Source organism: Oncorhynchus mykiss, chromosome 5, assembly GCF_057628025.1.
Source record: "Oncorhynchus mykiss isolate SJ-2025 chromosome 5, ASM5762802v1, whole genome shotgun sequence".
In the NCBI taxonomy this organism is placed as follows: domain Eukaryota; kingdom Metazoa; phylum Chordata; class Actinopteri; order Salmoniformes; family Salmonidae; genus Oncorhynchus; species Oncorhynchus mykiss.
Genome location: NC_143026.1, coordinates 36,337,591 through 36,358,418, shown reverse-complemented (window position 1 = coordinate 36,358,418; position 20,828 = coordinate 36,337,591). Strand labels below are relative to the sequence as shown.

At 42.0% G+C, this 20,828-nt stretch overlaps 1 protein-coding gene across 3 annotated transcripts in view; it reads right to left on the bottom strand.

Annotated features, from left to right (window-relative positions):
- Window positions 1-230: 230 nt before the first annotated feature.
- The window catches only part of kcnn2 (potassium calcium-activated channel subfamily N member 2), a 32,754-nt gene continuing 12,156 nt past the window's right edge, over window positions 231-20,828 (bottom strand). Inside the window, exons 3-9 of one of the 3 annotated variants that reach the window (XM_090233543.1) lie at window positions 18,316-18,734; window positions 16,171-16,312; window positions 15,373-15,483; window positions 15,048-15,175; window positions 11,342-11,350; window positions 7,923-8,028; window positions 231-2,502 (exon numbers count right to left, since the gene is read on the bottom strand). In XM_090233543.1, coding sequence (XP_090089669.1) covers window positions 2,227-2,502; window positions 7,923-8,028; window positions 11,342-11,350; window positions 15,048-15,175; window positions 15,373-15,483; window positions 16,171-16,312; window positions 18,316-18,734 — 1,191 coding nt within the window. In that variant the 3' untranslated portion in view covers window positions 231-2,226. 3 annotated transcript variants of the gene reach the window in all.

Genomic DNA, 20,828 nt, shown 5'->3' with positions numbered 1-20,828 from the left:
CCGTCCGTCTGCCCCCGCTCTCTTTCGTTCGCTCTCTCTCTCTCGCTTGCTCTCTCCAACGTTCGCTCTCTCTCTCGTTCGCTCTCTCTCTCCCTCCCTCCCTCCCTCCCGTCCCCATCTCTCTCTCCTTCCCTCCCTCCCTCCTTCAGTCCGTCCCCGTCTCTCTCTTTCTTTCCATCCGTGCCTCCCCCTCTCTCTCCAGTCAAATGGATGGTATTAGTAATGCACACGCATCTGGTAAATAGTAGTTTTTATTGTTTAATATTTCTATCGCATACAGTACATAATATCTCAAAAGTATCTATGTTGCTAAAATTTCTGGATCGACTGTCAGTGTTTTAAAGCTCTAATACCAACAACAGTACATTCAACACTGTAGATGGGATTGAGCTTTTGGTTGGTTGGACAAGGTCATTGCAGAAAGTTGACTAGATAAGTGCCCATCAGATGAATGTGGCACACTCCTTTAACTTCTTAAAACCTTGCAGGAGGGAGGGTGCATATTGCCAAAATGTGCATAAATGGTGGAAGGTTACCTTTATTTCCCTTTGTGACTGGCCAGTGGCCAAGCTATTGCTGTTTAAAACAAAGTTACGAAGCTTTGTTGATAATAATGCTATAATCTTGAGCACATACAATATTTTCACAATTATATGTGTCAGAGATTACTTTTTTTGCAGTTAGGTTTTGACATTTTACTTCTCAATCTGATAACCACCACTCATTATTAAGGATATGTGGTTAGTGATCACACAGTAAGTTGCTATATCATCTTCTATACATTCCTCTTGAACTAACAATGTATATTCCCATGGTTTTTGAAAGAGATATATTGAACCTCTTCTGAATTAAGCTATCATTTCAGAAACAAGACAGGCCTGATCATGGTAGGGATGATGGGAGGCTCTTCAACATGGTTTCTTAACCCTGGTCCTGGAGGTTTACTGGAAGATATGTTGAATATGCTGGATTTCATCTCGACCTATGCAACATGTTGCATCGTTTATTCTGTTCATATCTCTCCATCATCATTTGCTTGTAAATATTGTGTGAAAGACATATATTGTAAGAGGTGTGCGGAGGTGTGCTTATCCTCAGGAACATATAAAAATATGATTTTTCTTTTAAAAGTGAGTTACAGTTCTTGTGAGTTATTGGTTTGCATTGCAACCAACTAGCATTGCTCAGCTGAGGCAAAAAACAGTATAAATACTAAGTGCCTCCAGGACAAGAGTTGAGATATTTTGAGGAAAGAACAAACTGTGTTTGTGATAATTGAAAGTATTCATTTCAGTAGCCTAGCAGTTTGATATTGAGGTCCCTTTGTGGTACATAGCATGAGGGCTTTGACTTGAGTCACCCTCACTAATTCACAATTTATTAATTGCGCATTGACCATAAATCCATGCCCAAACATCTAAATTGTTCTTATTTTAAGGAGCAACAAAAATGTATATAATATGTCAGTCAGTATTGAAGTGCATTGATTAAAAAGTAAGTGCAAGTACAGATTTAGATGCATTCATTTTGATTAGAGGACTAAATTGTTTGCAGTGTGGCCCCAAAAATAGTCATTCTACAGGGGCACTCAGCAACATCAACAAAAAAACACTATAGTTGATGCTGTTTCTAACCTAAAAGATATATGTTTTTTCCTCATATTTCAAGCTGCATATGGTACCTCTGAGTGACAGTATGTGGGTGCCTTCTTGTGCTGCCCTCTGTCTGCAGTTCATTCATCTCCATCAAATACTTTTTCCTCAATAAAAAGTATTGCTGTAAAGCTTGCTGATTGACAGGTCCGTTGATTTCTCAGCTTGCTTTAAGGAACACGGCATCTGAATCAAGCCAGCGGAAGCACAAAGTCTGTGAGAAGAAGCACTATTTTCGTGCCATATCTTTACACCCGGCCGGTAACCTTGCTGTCCTAAAACTGGCTACCTCTGCATAGAGATGGAGTATAGTTCTGATCACAGCCCCCATCGATAGGCCTAATAGTTTTTACTGAGGAAAGCATATTTTTCTACAGTCCTGTCACCAGAGCAAGGAAAACAACATCTTTTGAGATAATAAAAAACAAACAACAGCATCAGTTTAAAATCCATTGTCCCGGTACCTTGGATTCTGTCATCAGAATTTGGATAACACTTATTGAAAGGCTTTACAATAAATGCAACCTGGCCATATGATGGCAAAAGTCTTCTTTGTAGGTGTTCCACTTGGACTCTAGCTGCTCTCGGAGGAGGTGGGTGGTGCCGTGGAGGACGACCTCCGTCTGGAGACAGACTGTGAGCGCTCAGGGCTGTGTTTGTCGTATGGCTGGAGCTGCACCTCCAGGAAGTCCCTGTGCTGCTGGCTGATGACCTGGCTGATGAGTCCTGGCAGGGCCTGCAGGTTCCCCAGCAGAGTCTCCAGCTTGGTCTCCAGCATGGCGATCCTCTTCTCCATGTCCTCCCCTCTCTCGTTCAGGTCTGAGATCAGGTCATACATGATGTTCTGAGTCTGGAGGAGGAGGAGGAGAGACTCACAGTCAGAGTAAGAGGGTGAGAGGCTCCCAGAGCACGGGGTGCTTTAGGCTAGAGAGGTTGCAGGCAGTTGTAAAATTATTTATTTGTTTTATTTACCTTATTTTGCATATTTTATGAACCTTTATTTACACAGGCAAGTCAATAAATAAGAACAAATTCTTATTTACAATGACGATCTGTCCAGAGGCGAAGACAGCAGCGACGAAGAGAACAAAACAAAGACATCACAAGAATACACATAGACAGACACACATGGCAACAGTGCATTTGAGACAATTGAGGGGCAAATCCTGACTTAGTCAAATCTTCACTTAGTCATGCATTGATGTCAAAAGGCTAAGTGAAAATTTTACTGAAATGGAAGTTAGGAGTTGCCCCTCAGCTGAGAAGAGAGAGAGCATGAAATTGATACTACTAACTAGATACAGCTTGTGATTCATTTGATCATGGGTTGCATCATTCTAAGTATCTAATCATGCTACTCTTTCCCACTACAACACTAAACTGTTCCCTGGAGATGTTGATTTTACAGGCTATTAGTTTGCACTCCTGTCAGAACTGAACTCAGTCTACAGCTATTCTCAGACAAAAGGGATACAACACAACTGTCTCGGTGACTGTTGAAAAGAGAACCCTCTTAAAGTGCCCTCCAAAACGAAATGATTATTCACTGTGATAAAAAGTGTTAGAAACGCACAGCTGAGTCAATGTAGACAGAGACAGATCAACATAATATAACAAATAGTGTGTCTGGACACGGGTAGCCTAATTAACATTTTACAGAGGTTCATCATCACAACAAACAACCCACTGGGCACACACTGGTTGAATCAACGTTGTGTCCATGTCATCTCAATGAAAATATGTTGAACGAACGTGGAATAGACGTTGAATGGATGTCTGTGCCCAGTGGGAAAACCGGATGCTGAAGATAAGCAAATTAAATATGAAGTCATAACTTGCAGAGAAATTCTGCTGTATACACTTACTAACTTCTGCGCCAGGAAGTTGATCCTCTTCCTCTCGAGACATGGCATGTTATCAAACAGTGAGATATCCAGTTCTGTGGGGGCTGGAGAGTGGGAGTGAGGGCTGCTGTGTACCGAGCTAATGTTCACTATGAAAGTAATCACTGCCAGCCTGTGGCCAATGCCATCCATCATTCATCTTGTCCTTTTCTCATTTGGGGCAGGAATAATGGGTTGGGTGGCTTGTTTAGAATCACAGTGATCCACTGAGGACCAAAACAACACTGACAGCTATTCACCACTGACACTCCAACTGAGGCAGATAACGTTTCGCTAGGTTGCATCACTACCACAACAACTCATCACGTCCTATGATGTTTTAAAATAAAATAATTTTCCACAGATGATCAAGGAATTTAGAATTTATATGCTTAGAGAGATTAAATCTATATCGGAAACCTTGATGTATAGCCCATGAAATGAGGAACCAATTTTATGGTTGCCTCTGAATTCATGAAAATAAGGATGGGACCTTGAGGCGACAGCAAAATGCAACATTTAGAGTTATTGCCCTGCCAAAACCAATCTGAGCCTCTCTCTGTAAGAAGTGAATTGTGGATAGACACATACAGTTGAAGTCGGAAGTTTACATACACCTTAGCCAAATACATTTAAACTCAGTTTCACAATTCCTGACATTTAATCCTAGTAAAACTTCCCTGTTTTAGGTCAGTTAGGATCACCACTTTATTTTAAAAATGTGAAATGTCAAAATAATAGCAGAAAGAATGATTCATTTCAGCTTTTATTTCTTTCATTCCCAGTGGGTCAGAAGTTTACATAAACTCAATTAGTATTTGGTAGCATTTCCTTTAAATTGTTTAGCTTGGGTCAAACGTTTTGGGTAGCCTTCTACACGCTTCCCACAATAAGTTGGGTGAATTTTGGTCCATTCCTCCTGACAGAGCTGGTATAGCTGAGTCAGGTTTGTAGGCCTCCTCACTCGCACACGCATTTTCAGTTCTGTCCACACATTTTCTATAGGATTGAGGTCAGGGCTTTGTGATGGCCACTCCAATACCTTGACTTTGTTGTACTTACGCCATTTTGCTGCAATTTTGGAAGTATGCTTGGGGTCATTGTCCATTTTGAGCACCCATTAGCGACCAACCTTAACTGATGTCTTGAGATGTTGCTTCAATATATCCACATAATTTTCCTACCTCATGATGGCATCTATTTTGCGAAGGGCACCAGACCCTCCTGCAGCAAAGCACCTCCACAACACAATGCTGCCACCCCCGTGCTTCACGTTTGGGATGATGTTCTTCGGCTTGCAAGCCTCCCCTTTTTCCTCCCAAAATAACGATGGTCATTATGGCCAAACAGTTCTATTTTTGTTTCATCAGACCAGAGGACATTTCTCCAAAAAGTATGATCTTTGTCCCCATCTGCAGTTGCAAACCATAGTCTGGCTTTTTTATGGCGGGTTTTGGAGCAGTGGCTTCTTCCTTGCTGAGCGGCCTTTCAGGTTATGTCACTATAGGACTCTTTTGACTGTGAATATAGATACTTTTGTACCTGTTTCCTCCAGCATCTTAACAAGGTTATTTGCTGTTGTTCTGGGATTGATTTGCACTTTTCACACCAAAGTACGCTCATCTCTAGGAGACAGAACACATCTCCTTCTTGAGCGGTATGACGGCTGCGTGGTCCCATGGTGTTCATACTTGCGTACTATTGTTTGTACAGATGAACGTGGTACCTTCAGGCGTTTGGAAATTGCTCCCAAGGATGAACTAGACTTGTGGAGGTCTACAATTGTTTTTTCTGCAATCTTGGCTGATTTCTGTTGATTTTCCCATGATGTCAAGCAAGAGGCACTGAGTTTAAAGGTAGGCCTTGAAATACATCCACAGGTACACCTCCAATTGACTCAAATTATGTCAATTAGCCTATCAGAAGCTTCTAAAGCCATGACATAATTTTCTGTAATTTTCCAAGCTGTTTAAAGGCACAGTCAACTTAGTGTATGTAAACTTCTGACCCACTGGAATTGTGATACAGTGAATTATAAGTGAAATAATCTGTCTGTAAACAATTGTAGGAAAAATTACTTGTGTCATGCACAAAGTAGATGTCCTAACCGACTTGCCAAAACTATAGTTTGTTTAACAAAAAATTTGTGGAGTGGTTGAAAAACAAGTTTTAATGACTCCAACCTAAGTGTATGTAAACTTCCAACTTCAACTGTAGATTAACTGAGTCAAGAGTATGCCTCTGTTAATCAAAAACAAATTAAACTGGGAATGCATTAAATCTTTGTAATATAACACTAATAAAATATGACCAGAACTCAGTGAAGGGTAGACTGGGACTGTAAGTATATTCAGTTGAGGCACAAAAATGCTTGTGTAATTGTGGGCTGATTTCACTGACCCAGATTTAGCCGACACTGGGTCCAGGAAGCTGGACGTGTGGGTATACATAGGCCTTTGACCCAATGTATACCCAAAACCCCAAGTAGCTGAAATTATAATGACTACCAACTGACTCCGTAAATCAAAGTGTAGAAATTTTAAATAAAATGTAATAAATAAATATCCTGCATTTTCATTAATGAAATGGTAATTCAGTTTGAGGACAAATGCTGAAAAAAAGTGTTTAGGATACTGTAATTGTAGACCTACCACACTATTAATGTATCCTGTATTAATATATTTATTTATTTAGGCAAGTCAGTTAAGAACAAACTCTTATTTCAATGACAGCCTACATCAGCAAAACCCATGACGCTGGGCCAATTCTGCACCGCCCTACGGGACTCCCAATCACAGTCGGCTGTGATACAGCTTGGATTTGAACCAGGGTGTCTGTAGTGGCGCCTCAAGCACTGAGATGCAGTGCCTTTGACCGCTGCGCCACTCGGGAGCCCCAACTGCTTTATGTTCTGCCCGAAATTGCTGCAACTGTAGGGAAACCACTGCTATGTGAGGGAGGGATTATGTGAGGGATTTCTCATAGCTTTGCAAAGGCTATGCAGCTGCCAAAGTTATTTTAAGTTCCATCATACATCTCCATCTATCTACGGGGAGCTCATGTACTGTGATGATTAATGCTATGCTGCCCTCTGATGGCGAGAGCCACTTATGACATTGATTAAAGATGTCCGAATGGGCTGTACTTGTTATCTTCCCCAATCTTAACCCTCTCCTAACTCACTGTGAGCCTTCATAGCACTCTGTGATAGGGTGATATTAGCTAACTAATGTATTTTGTGGCATGGTAGCCTGAAAACAATTTGACCGTGGTGGACATTTGAATGTCAGTCCTCTCTCTCTCCCTTCCTCTGTCATTGTTTCTGGCTGAATCCTCACATCAGACTCACAGCGTGTCTCCCTTTCCAGGTTAGTATACTGTATTTTTTTGTTGCTTCAGGCTAGCTCTCTGCTTAGTCTTTCCCTAAGGTGTGTCAACGTCTGTTATCACAAGATCACCACCAAAGAGAGATTTGCTGAAAGATAGCAATGTGTTCAATACCATCAAGGGGTGGTTTCCCAGACACTGATTAAGAAAACTCCTGGACTAAAAAGCCATTTCAAGACTCTCCTTGACCATGCTTTTTAATCCAGGACTAGGCTTAATCTAAGTCTGGGAAACCAAACCTAAAGGTAAATTAGTTTGACGTACCTATCAGGATGGGTATCCTGATCTCATAAAAGAATATGCATTCCTTTATATAATCTTTAAAACAAAGATGCTGTAGGTTTTCACCTACAACAAGGGGTGGAAATGGAGGGAACCTGATGAAACCAGGTTCCCTCTGGGAAGTTATTTTGACATGCAAAAATGTGCAGTTTTACATGTAGTTCATTTTCATTATTCATTTTGACATGTACAAATGCACTGAATCCAAGGAATTTACATCGGAGGGTTCCCATAGGGATCCCCCCCCTTTCCACCCCTGACAGTATGTATATCGTTCTATAATCTTTGAAACCAAGATACTGTATGTTTCCACCAACAACATTCCTGCATCTAGCCTGAGAGCCAGTCTGTTTAATGTGCTATCATGCCAACTCCTTGTCATGCCAATGAGTTGGCAAGAGCACAAACAGATCTGGGACCAGACTGTCCTGCACCCAGTTCAAGAAGTAGAAATATAATGCATCTTATTTTCTTTCAATGACATTACACAACTAGTTCTTCTTAACATTCACATGGAACGTCTGTTTATTTGACACCTGTAGACTTTGTTTGTTTATATGAAAATGTGTTATTAATTCCCCCAATGCATTGATATCACATGTATCACATGGAATCCTTCAAATCAAAAAGTGGGTTAGATAGAGATCAATCCAAATGCACAACCAAACTTCACAACCAAAATAAACTGGAATATGTGACGTTTGTCAGTCCAGCTTACCTTTGCAAGGTCCACTAGTGAGTTTGCTTGGTCATTCAGCTTGCGTTGCTCCATTTTAACACTTCTCAATCTGAACAGAAGACCATTCAGAACCCAATAAATGTATCTATTCGGTAAAGATGGGTTTAACAGATCTGTGCACACAGAAGGAATACACACAGAGAGCACTCACTCCTAGGACATGCACAGGATGTGTGTAGAGAATGCAGGATTGGTTTCAGACAGTTTGATTGACTGCATGCAAGTGAAGACCACAGAGTGGAGAAGCTGCCAGAGAGGAGAATGTATCTATTACTGCAGTAAATCTCCAGCCCCTGAACTCTAGAAACAAAGACATATACAAGGGCTCAACTAGGTAGATACAATCTGTTTGCAATGGGATTTAGCTGAAATAAACAATTAATGCAGTATATAAACTATCATAAGTCCGCGGGACCTGGTTTTCTAACCATAGCAAACATTTATACACATGCTAAAAGCTTCATCCAAAACACCTGGAAGACGTTTCTCTGTTTGATTCTCGTGAATGATTTCATCCACCTTCAAGTAAGATCATTTTCATTCTCAAAATAGAAAAACACTTTGCTATTCCAACTAAAGTGCTGTGATAGCCAAACTCTATACAAAAGCAGGTATTCATTTATTGTTCAACATAAATACAGCATTGTAAAATATAATTTCATGATAAAATGAATAAAATGTATCATAAAAGGGATAACAACGATTACAGTAAAGTTGCAGCTTTATGTCGTATACCAGTTATTGATCAAAGAGAACCTCCACCTGGTACTGTATCTTATGTAAAATGACCTAGTTACTAACAGTGATATGCTACATTGTTACATAGTGAGAAACTCATCCAGCTCGTATGAGGCCTTTCTGTCTTGGTGATGCAGACCAGTTAAAAACACAAAAATACACTTCTTCAAGAGACAGAGTGAAATTAGTAACTTGCTTTAATCCATACAGCTGGCTTAAATAATTCAAATCTCCGGTTTAATTAGGCTACTAGAGCAAATGTTTATCACCCACACTCACTGGGGAGTCAAAAACAGCAACTGTACTCAGGATATCAAGAGTCCCCCCCCCCTCCCTGCAACCACCCGTTTTGCATGCTAAATCAGAATGAGACCAACACACACAGTGAGCTGGAGGCATGACAGTAACATAGCCCTTGTGACCAGCTTTTTCTTTCAGATAAAACCCAATGCTCTCAGACTAATTGTATAAACTGATGAGATGGGCTTTGAGTTAGCGGCTCTAATTAGACTGTGTGAATTTGAGGGTGTACAGCACCATAGAACAAGGAGGAGAACACGAGGGGTCTCCAGGGACCCTCTGCTAATAGGCCCAGATTCATCTAGTCTCATGCAATGGAGCATCATTGTTAGGCATTCCAATACAAAGGCAGAAATGTGTGGAGCTAGATGACAGGTTAGAGCAACAAGGGGCACTACAGGAGCCACTAAAGGACACTACAGGCAAAGGACGACGCCTCAACAGCTAGTGAGGGGTAGCTGTATGGTCCAAAAGAAGCACATTCTATAACAACTAGCCAATGTTATTGCAAAAACAGCACTTTTATTGTTCAAGTAATCTGGCAAATTGAAAGGAAAAAAGGTACCAGAGTGAAAGACATGAGAGAATCAATATTAAAATGTTTGTGCAGTTGAGATGTAAGACTTGTCAGAATTCTGCATTTCACGGTTGGATGACCAATAGCTGTCAAATGGTGTTGATGAACAAGGCAGGCAGGAAGCTGGGGTCAGAATGTGAAAGCATCCTGCCCACTCATACTCAATATTCTATGTCCTTCTGTGATTCAGTGTTCCTGTGCGGTCCTGGTCTTTCAATTGGTGCTTAACTGCTTTGCTATTCATCAGGGGGAAAACAGCTATGCTAAGCTTTTCAATGCCCTTTTGAATTCTTTAAGGCAATCTCAGTAGTGCTGCACCATAGATTTTCTCTGGGAAGCTCTCTTTGTCATGACCCCTGTTTACCTCGCTGTGAAAAGACTGATCCTAAATGGTCTTCAGTGTAATGGACAGGCCGTTCTGCAGCCCGACTCTGCCCTGCCCCGGCTGTGTCTGCCTGACTACTGGGATTCATGCTGTGTCAGTTACAGCACAATATCTTTAAAGCAGGACAAGATCCCGGAGGCTTAACCCGACCTTCCCCTCTAAGGTCGTGTCCCTGTCTCACACCTCCACTGAGCTACCAAGCTAACGGACGCATGCTGCTTCCTGTCCCACTTCCTTCTGTACATCAACCTCCCTCCTGCCTCTATCCCTGCCTCCTGGATAGGCGCAGACTCCAGGGGACTGTCAAACTGCATTATACAGAGGATGGTCTGTGTGCCTGCCAAATAATCCTATCATCTCCTCCAACATATTGTAGAACATCTGGCTGTGTACATGCATCATGCTAGTTGTAGCTAGACAAATGGGTCACACCAATGTGATAAACTAAGGCCATTACACTAGACTAAGGAGAGTGTGGCTACCTCGGTGCAGCTATGAGCTACATACCAGGTCTCTGTTGCAAAATAGATTTTATCTCAATGAAACTAACTGGGTAAATAAAGGTTCAATAAATCTGTGATTTCTACTGGCGCATTCATAATGGCCACTGTCTTTGTTGCTACCAGTCATCCAAGAGAGAAATGGAGGGAATGCAACTGTAGCAGACGTCACAATGGTTTCACAAGGCGAAAGATGACCCCAAGCCCTAGCTAATGTAGCCAAGGCAAATTGATAGGGGGAGTAAACATTGACCTGATTCTATTCTGTAGTTATTACAGCAAGCCTCTCCTCTCCTCAAGCACTAGCGGTCATCCTTCGGTTCATGAAAGCACAGTTTATTGGAGTTTAATCAGTGGCTTGCTTTCTGATTAAATATCAAATTCTCTTCACATTCATGCAACAATGGAAAGAATAACACCCTCCATCACCCATAATTGAAATTCATCAAAGGAAGATCCATGGGAACATGAGCATTGATGTTTAATTGGCAGATGTGTAACGCTTTGACAGAAGAAAAGTAGGGCGGAATTGATCGAGAGGTCTTGCTTGTCTAAATATACCATGCTGAGTTTTTGTAGGCTAGTCACTAGTTCATCCTATTAACTTATTTTGGCCTAATTCTCATGTTGTTCAGGTAATGATCTAAAAGACAAATACAAATCTTAACGGTGTTGTGTAACTATATAAAATGAAATAGGGTGTTCCTGACAAATGTACATTATGTGCCATTGTGTGATCAATCACTACTCGATGGGACATCAAAATGTGGAGCTATGGTATGAATTTCACTTATCAAATGAAGGAGTGTCATTTTTCTCACATCACTGAGTCAAAAAAGCAAGCTCTCATTTGCATGCACACAACATTTCTGTAGCTACATGTGAGGCGAAGACTTACTTTCGAGCTCTATTGCATTGGGCGACACAAACGGGGAAAAAAGGAAACATAAAATAGACAAATGAATTATTACAACATCAGATAAATGCGTCCAGATGGCAGGATCAGTCTCCAGTTCAGGCCTGGGTACTGCAACCTGAATCCCACTGCTGCCATTTTGAATAACAACAACACTAACATCCACTAAATACCATCATCACTATGAGCAGCATCTTTTTTTTTTTTTTTGCCCCTTTTTCTCACCAATTTTGTGGTATCCAATTGGTAGTTACAGTCTTGTCCCATCACTGCAACTCCTGTACGGACTCGGGAGATGCGAAGGTCGAGAGCCGTGCGTCCTCCAAAACACAACCCAGCCAAGACTCACTGTCCGCTTAACCAGCCGCACAAATGTGTCGGAGGAAACACCGTACACCTGGCGACCGTGTCAGCGTGCATTGCGCCTTGCCCGCCACAGGAGTTGCTAGTGCACAATGGGACAAGAACATCTCTGCCGGCCAAACCCTCCCCTAACCCGGACTATGCTGGGCCAATTGTGCACCACCCCATGGGTCTCCCGGTCGCGGCCGGCTGCGACAAAGCCTGGACTCAAACCAGGATCTCTATTGGCACAGCTAGCACTGCGATTTTTTATTTTTATTTTTTATTTTTAAATTTTTTTTTTACCTTTATTTAACCAGGCAAGTCAGTTAAGAACAAATTCTTATTTTCAATGACGGCCTGGGAACAGTGGGTTAACTGCCTGTTCAGGGGCAGAACGACAGATTTGTACCTTGTCAGCTCGGGGGTTTGAACTCGCAACCTTCCGGTTACTAGTCCAACGCTCGTCCAACGCTAGTCCAACGCTCTAACCACTAGGCTACCCACTAGACCACTGCGCCTCTCGGGAGGCAGCAGTATCTTTTTACCTCACAGCTATGCCTCACCACAGATAACCAAGGAATCATGGGGTTTAAGACTTCAATATTCCTGTCACATTATTCTGATCTGGCCCCTGCTAGCTACTCCCCGAGGTCCTGTCCTAATCCTCCCCTACAGACCGGCCCAGTTTATCAGACATGCAGCACTGTCAGACCAGCCTCACTGAGCGAACCAATGACCAGACAGACAGCCGTGGCAGTCTGACACGTTCTCTAGCTAACATTTATCTTGGTTTTCACCAGGGACACTGCAGAGACCATGGAAAAAGAACAAAGTTACCTCCTCCTCTCCTCGGACCTGTCCCCTAAATGCTATTGGTGGAGGATCTTACAGGGCGATTGATATGGCTCAGGCCAGAGGAGGAAGCATAGGGATTATTTATACTTTCCCACCACTATTGCATCAAGACAGGTCACTGACCCCTCTCCAGCCCTCCACTTGAGCAGCATCGCATTAGAGCAAACCAAGACTGTTCTCAGGACAGGCTTGGTTGTAGCTAGGTATGTTCAAGTTGCATCAGGGACAATTTTAGCTAATCCTAATTATTTTCCTAACCCTAACCTAATTCTCCTAACCTGCCACGTTAATTTTCCTAACCAACACATTAATTATCCGAACCTGCTAGAAAAGTTGCTTCTGCTAGTCAAAACTGGCAGACCTGCCCTGAGAACATTCTTGGTTTCCACTAATGCAATTACAGCTCCATTTGAGGGATGAGCATGCTCCCAGGCACACCCTCTCTGTGGCCACTGACTCCTCCCAACACACAGTGTATGTACATCCTCCCAGGCAGCCCACACTTGGAGCTGAACCCTGCAGCTGAGGCCACAGGCGTCACTTAACACACACCAGGAGGTGCTTTCTGAACCCCAACTCCTCTGCTAAGACCCACTCCCTCTTCATACAGCTTACTGAGCCTGTATAAAAGGGGAGATGGGCATGGCCTTGAACAAAGTGGTGGATGTGGCGTTTTACAACTGAATCTGGTCCTGTGGAGATTCTGCCAAAGCTCTGAGGGTTTCCCATTATTAGCTCATCCTAGAGAAGAGGAGGATGACATGATATGCTGTCATTACCACAAATAGCCTGAATTCAGCTATAAAAGACATAGTACCTCTCTCTGCCTGCGCAACTATGACAGAAGCCTATAAAACAGTCGCATTTTGGATGGGGGTTGCAGCAGAAGCAGCCAATACTCTCTACCTGTAATCCCTTTCAAACATCAAAACTCTTAATGTCATCATGGTAAATGATGCACGAAGAAACGAATCATGAGCAAATTAAAAGCTCCACACAGGAGACCACACAGACCCGTTAACACACAGAAAACGCATCACAACACAGAAACTATATCAAACAAGAGAACCTTTTCACTATAACATATGATAACAATCAGACCCTAGTCATCATAGTAATGTAAAACAAATCTGATCTCAAAGAAGAAAAATATATCAGTGTGTTTGATATGATAGTCAGTGCTTCTACACCTGCATTGCTTGCTGTTTGGGGTTTTAGGCTGGGTTTCTGTACAGCACTTTGAGATATCAGCTGATGTACGAAGGGCTATATAAATAAATTTGATTTGATTTGATTTAAAAGGGGGAAAATACAGTGTTAGAAGTAGGCTTAGGCTTATAAGACAGCTTCGGTACACCAGGAGGAGAGGACATGAAAATCAATAGGGTTTTAGAGATAGAGAGCACTTGCATTCTCCCTGTAGACTGTCTAAGAAACTACCTGACAGGTAAACTGGCTAATCATAAGGATACACGCTAAAGGAACAACTCAGAGGTTAGGCCCAGAGGTCAGCATGATATTTAGGTACACAACAAAGACACTCACAGTCATCTTGACAAGCATTAGAACAGGCAGTTCCTTACATCATGGTGATGCAGGATGAGATAGAGGGGGAGGGAAGAGGGAGCGAGAGAAAGATGAGAGGTTTTACTGTCACCGCTGAGAAGGCAGGGGAGTGAAAATGGTCCTCAAGAGTTTATCATGAATAGTTTAGGTTATGGTAAAAAAGGGTCTGGGCCCCTTCCCAGCACATCTGTCATGGTTTACAGTTGCTTTGAAGATACCAGATTAGACAACTAGTAATTAAGTGCAGATAAGTTATCAGCAATTGAGAAAGATTTCCCAGTCATTTTACATTCTCCTGATCTAGTAAGTAAATTGCTTTCAATAAAAAAGATTGAATGACTACTTTGCAATTATAGCCTACCACTTTGCAGTAGCACCGTAACACCAATATAACACCACTACATGATGATATAGAGTTTAACAGTTAGCATCAGAACGATCTTACTACCAAGTCAACTTTAAAGTTAGATCATTGGCCTATGAGGGTTTCTGGAAATGTTTGTGCATACTCATATAGCATAACTGTTTCTATAATTCATTATTTCTCAAAACAGAAGTAAATACTTTCGATTTGCATATCATCTGCATAATTTGTGTAACTGCCATTGAGATATCCCACAGTATTGACCTCTGAGCTGTTAAGAGGGCACAACTGACATGCTTTGGAACTAAATACTTCCTGACACCCTTCCAACTTATATTACAAAACAATGGAGTGAAATGAGCAAGAACAAATAAAAAACTGTAAATATTCCACATTGTAAATATAGATTTGGGCTACAGGTGTCAAACAATTCAGCTCTCAGGTTCGTATTCTCATCTTTGATACTGTATGGTATGAGAAAGTGTGAGACTGCAGATACCAAGGTGAAATATGTATTTACCACACTGCCAGGAGCAGAGTTTTAGGCAGGGTACCTACTGATGAATGGCTTGGAGGAATTTCCTCTGGTGCTTCCTGACTCTGGCATGGTCCATTTTCCTCACCAGTTTGGTGTTCTTGTAGATGAGCCACGTCTCCCTGAGTACATTTGCAGCAGTGTTTTTCACCTGACACACAAAGAGTAGGGTTAGAAACACCGTTCATGGTAAATAAAATACTCCTAATGTAATGGAAAGCATACTGTAGCCATGTTCAACCATGCTTGGTCTTCCTGAAATGCTGCACAATAGGGAAACAGGGCAGCTGAGATTATTCTTTACAATTTAAAAATTTAAAACGACATGCAAGTAACATATTTACTTACTCTTTTTGTCAGCTGGGTGTCCATCATAAAATTATGAACATGTTTTTCAGCTTTGGTTAACTCCAGTTTCTTTGCAACCACAGCCACTACCAAGGCTGTGCAGCCGGCTCCCTGGGAGGAACAACAGACAGACACCGTTATAGAGGTTGACTTTATTGTGTCCATTTAAAAAGATGTAACCTACTTTTAGAAGCATACTATTAGGAAATGATGCTTAAAAAATATATATCTATATTCTCAAATGAATATCCTCTGAATATACATGAATCTGCACTGCCACCCCACCGGAGATGAAAAAAAAAAATATATAAAAAAAATATATATATTGTCAGTTTAAAATAAAAATCAGATACCCAAGGGCTAGATTTTTTTTTTAATACCTCATAAGCAGCACTGAAAAAGAGAGCCGCAGTGGCATGAGAATGTAATATAATTTCTGCAATAAACGTCCCCATAGGAGAACCCTTTTGGGTTCCATGTACAGATGTCGGATCTTAACTTAATCACACTTTTGGCGCAGAGAATTTTCCTGCTGCATCAGGAAATTCAGTTGAGCCTTGCGAGTACCTGAAAATTAGTGCAGGTTTATTAGTGCAGGTTTATTTTTTCCTGCGACAAAAGGGGTCAAATTAAGATCTGACATCTGTAGAACCCTCCGTGGAAAGGGTTCTACATGAAACACAAAAGGGTTCTTCCTGGAACCAAAAAGGGTCCTTCAAAGGCTTCTCCTATTGGGTCAGCTGAAGATTTATTTGAGGTTTTAGATAGCACCTTTTTTTGTAAGAGTGTAGGGCTCACCATAATACCAGTGAGGAGACAGACTCCTTTTCCACAGTAAGTGTTGGGGACCATGTCCCCATATCCAATGGTTAGAAAAGTGATTGAGATCAACCACATGGCTCCTAGGAAGTTGCTGGTTATGTCCATGTTGTCATGGTATCTGGAATGGAAGGTATAGAGTCAGCCTGGAGTCAGCTTGCCAAATACTTACACGTCTTATACATCATACGTACAGTACATCCATGCCTCATTCATGTGCAATATAAATAAAGTGTAAACAGATTCTCCTATCACCTAACAAGACGTAAACTATGGGCCATAATTGTCTATCTCTTGACATTCCCAAGCAGAAGATCTGCATACAAAAATGGTGGTATGGCTGGGAATGTGAGGAGGGAGCACTATATCTGGATGTAAGCCTCCAGTAGGATGCACAACGAGTTAACGCCTGTTCCCCCTGACCAAACCATGGTGTCTTATTTACAGTGCCTTGCGAAAGTATTCGGCCCCTTTGAACTTTGCGACCTTTTGCCACATTTCAGGCTTCAAACATAAAGATATAAAACTGTATTTTTTTGTGAAGAATCAACAACAAGTGGGACACAATCATGAAGTGGAACGACATTTATTGGATATTTCAAACTTTTTTAACAAATCAAAAACTGAAAAATTGGGTGTGCAAAATTATTCAGCCCCCTTAAGTTAATACTTTGTAGCGCCACCTTTTGCTGCGATTACAGCTGTAAGTCGCTTGGGGTATGTCTCTATCAGTTTTGCACATCGAGAGACTGACATTTTTTCCCATTCCTCCTTGCAAAACAGCTCGAGCTCAGTGAGGTTGGATGGAGAGCATTTGTGAACAGCAGTTTTCAGTTCTTTCCACAGATTCTCGATTGGATTCAGGTCTGGACTTTGACTTGGCCATTCTAACACCTGGATATGTTTATTTTTGAACCATTCCATTGTAGATTTTGCTTTATGTTTTGGATCATTGTCTTGTTGGAAGACAAATCTCCGTCCCAGTCTCAGGTCTTTTGCAGACTCCATCAGGTTAATCTTCCAGAATGGTCCTGTATTTGGCTCCATCCATCTTCCCATCAATTTTAACCATCTTCCCTGTCCCTGCTGAAGAAAAGCAGGCCCAAACCATGATGCTGCCACCACCATGTTTGACAGTGGGGATGGTGTGTTCAGCTGTGTTGCTTTTACGCCAAACACAACGTTTTGCATTGTTGCCAAAAAGTTCAATTTTGGTTTCATCTGACCAGAGCACCTTCTTCCACATGTTTGGTGTGTCTCCCAGGTGGCTTGTGGCAAACTTTAAACAACACTTTTTATGGATATCTTTAAGAAATGGCTTTCTGCTTGCCACTCTTCCATAAAGGCCAGATTTGTGCAATATACGACTGATTGTTGTCCTATGGACAGAGTCTCCCACCTCAGCTGTAGATCTCTGCAGTTCATCCAGAGTGATCATGGGCCTCTTTGCTGCATCTCTGATCAGTCTTCTCCTTGTATGAGCTGAAAGTTTAGAGGGACGGCCAGGTCTTGGTAGATTTGCAGTGGTCTGATACTCCTTCCATTTCCATATTATCGCTTGCACAGTGCTCCTTGGGATGTTTAAAGCTTGGGAAATCTTTTTGTATCCAAATCCGGCTTTAAACTTCTTCACAACAGTACACACCTGCCTGGTGTGTTCCTTGTTCTTCATGATGCTCTCTGCGCTTTTAACGGACCTCTGAGACTATCACAGTGCAGGTGCATTTATACGGAGACTTGATTACACACAGGTGGATTGTATTTATCATCATTAGTCATTTAGGTCAACATTGGATCATTCAGAGATCCTCACTGAACTTCTGGAGAGAGTTTGCTGCACTGAAAGTAAAGGGGCTGAATAATTTTGCACGCCCAATTTTTCAGTTTTTGATTTGTTAAAAAAGTTTGAAATATCCAATAAATGTCGTTCCACTTCATGATTGTGTCCCACTTGTTGTTGATTCTTCACAAAAAAATACAGTTTTATATATTTATGTTTGAAGCCTGAAATGTGGCAAAAGGTCGCAAAGTTCAAGGGGGCCGAATACTTTCGCAAGGCACTGTATGTTTCATGCAGTGCTTTGTGCAGCATAGCGTGACAGCGATAGGGCAGCAGGTCCAGACCTCTCGCAGGCCCTCACGGTCCACGCAGCGATGATCCACAACGAGATGGTAAAGACCAGCAACACGGTGCCAGGGCAGATGGTCATCAGGGTCTTCATGACAAAGCGTGTGTTGAAGTTGATTTTGTTGAGCGCCCCGATACTGCGGGACGAGGCGTCTGTGAAGAGCTTGCTGTGGAGCAGCATGACGCGGGCGATGAGATACAGCCGCAAGAACATGGGGATAGACAGGATGATGTCCACGTCTGCGTCCGTCTTGGACGGGGTGTAGGAGAAGGCCAGGCGCGCTGTCCAGGTGAAGGTGTAGTTCCCTGGGATGGGGTGGATGGCGCACACCAGGATCTCCAGGCAGATGAAGAAGATGCGCTCGTAGGTCATGGCTATCCTCCAGTCATCTGCTGCATTGTCTACCATGAATAACTGAATAACAACATGCATGGAGAGGGAGAGGGAAGCAGACGGAGGTTACTGAACTAGCTCTGGTTAAATGCAGCCTTGCATTTGAATCCTTATGGCATCCTTCTAAATTGATAAAAACAAAAACAATAACCATTACGAGCACACTCAATCAATGGAAATGAATGAACTCAGGTTTCTGACTGATCGCCGTTCAGTGATTCCAATTATTAACTGTTAGCGTTCGCTACACTCTTCACACGGTTCTGTCACGGAAGTCTATGGGACCTCCTGCATGTGGCTAACATTTCCGACTTCAAAGCATTAAACTGATGAGAACATCTGCCACCTCCCACATTAGCATAGGTCTCTTATCGCCTGGCCACAGAGCAGAAGGTAGGCCACTCCACTGTGGGCTTTGATGTGGACAGATTTCACTACCTTTAATGACTCTCCTCTATCCTATCCTCCTCTATCCACACTCAGCTGTGCTGTACACCTCCTCTCCATCTCCTTTCCTCATTGGCCTCCACTCCTTTCCACTTTTTCTCCTCATAAACACCTTTCATCTCTCTCACTCTAGTCTAAAGCTATCCACCAGTCCCGCAGTTTATTGCTCAATGCTTCCATCCACCCTGAACTGATGCCCTCATTGGCCTCGTCCCCTACCGACAGACCAAATACACCCCTCAGTGTAATTCAATCAAAGTGATCTATCTGACTGTGTTTATGATCTACAGATAAACTACTACCCTCTGTCTCTAGAGATGGCTTCCTCCCTTGCACCCGGCATACTCCTCTGCAGATGGATTGCAGACTAAATGAAATCGAGCAACGTTAGCTTCCTCTCTACAGTTGTCAAATCATTCCCCTCTCTGACACGCAATACCGATAGTCCACCTCAGCCGCTCCCTCCTGCACTCAATCACCTCAAGGTCTATGGGTTGTATATGGGCTGTCACAACTGGTGGGAGATACTTCACAAAATGTTGCCGTCCTCAAATTTCAGAGCAATATTCACCGTGACCTCAGCCATTCAATATAAAGGGAAATTTAACACATTTTAACTGAAGCCATCCCATGATGCTTAAATTATTGGCGCTGCATCTAGTGATATCTGTCCCTCCAGTGTGTGGGGAACATGATTATGCAAATCTGTTTTTGGTCTTTCGCCTGACATTTTCAAACAACAGTTCTGTTTGAGTTTTTGTAATTGGTCCTGTAAAGTATGTGCTTCCCATGGCTCCTACTGTCTACCCCACTGTCTAAACCTCTGAATAAGAATTAAAGAAAATGAAATATTCGAGATCAATTAATCTCAAACAAAATGAGAAGTCTGAAATCTATCACATATCAGCCAAATATGTTAGCAGATCAGTCAAAACACCAGAACGTTTAATAATTCAGATTTCTCTATGAGCACAAAAACTTGGGAGATAAATAAGTCACACATTATGACTTGACATCCTGCCAACTAACCCCCATTTAGTACAACTCTAGGATCCTCATTAGAGAAAAAAATGCTGTCCCATTCCTCAAAGCGTAATGGCATCAATGACCTAGATCATATATTTAGCGATAATACATGACTAAATCTTGAATCATTGAAATAGATACAGTGGGGCAAAAAAAGTATTTAGTCAGCCACCAATTGTGCAAGTTCTCCCACTTAAAAAGATGAGAGGCCTGTAATTTTCATCATAGGTACACTTCAATTATGACAGACAAAATGAGGAAAAAAATCACATTTGTAGGATTTTTAATTAATTGATTTGCAAATTATGGTGGAAAATACGTATTTGGTCACCTACAAACAAGCAAGATTTCTGGCTCTCACAGACCTGTAACTTCTTCTTTAAGAGGCTCCTCTGTCCTCCACTCGTTACCTGTATTAATGGAACCTGTTTGAACTTGTTATCAGTATAAAAGACACCTGTCCACAACCTCAAAGTCACACTCCAAACTCCACTATGGCCAAGACCAAAGAGCTGTCAAAGGACACCAGAAACAAAATTGTAGACCTGCACCAGGCTGGGAAGACTGAATCTGCAATAGGTAAGCAGCTTGGTTTGAAGAAATCAACTGTGGGAGCAATTTTTAGGAAATGGAAGACATACA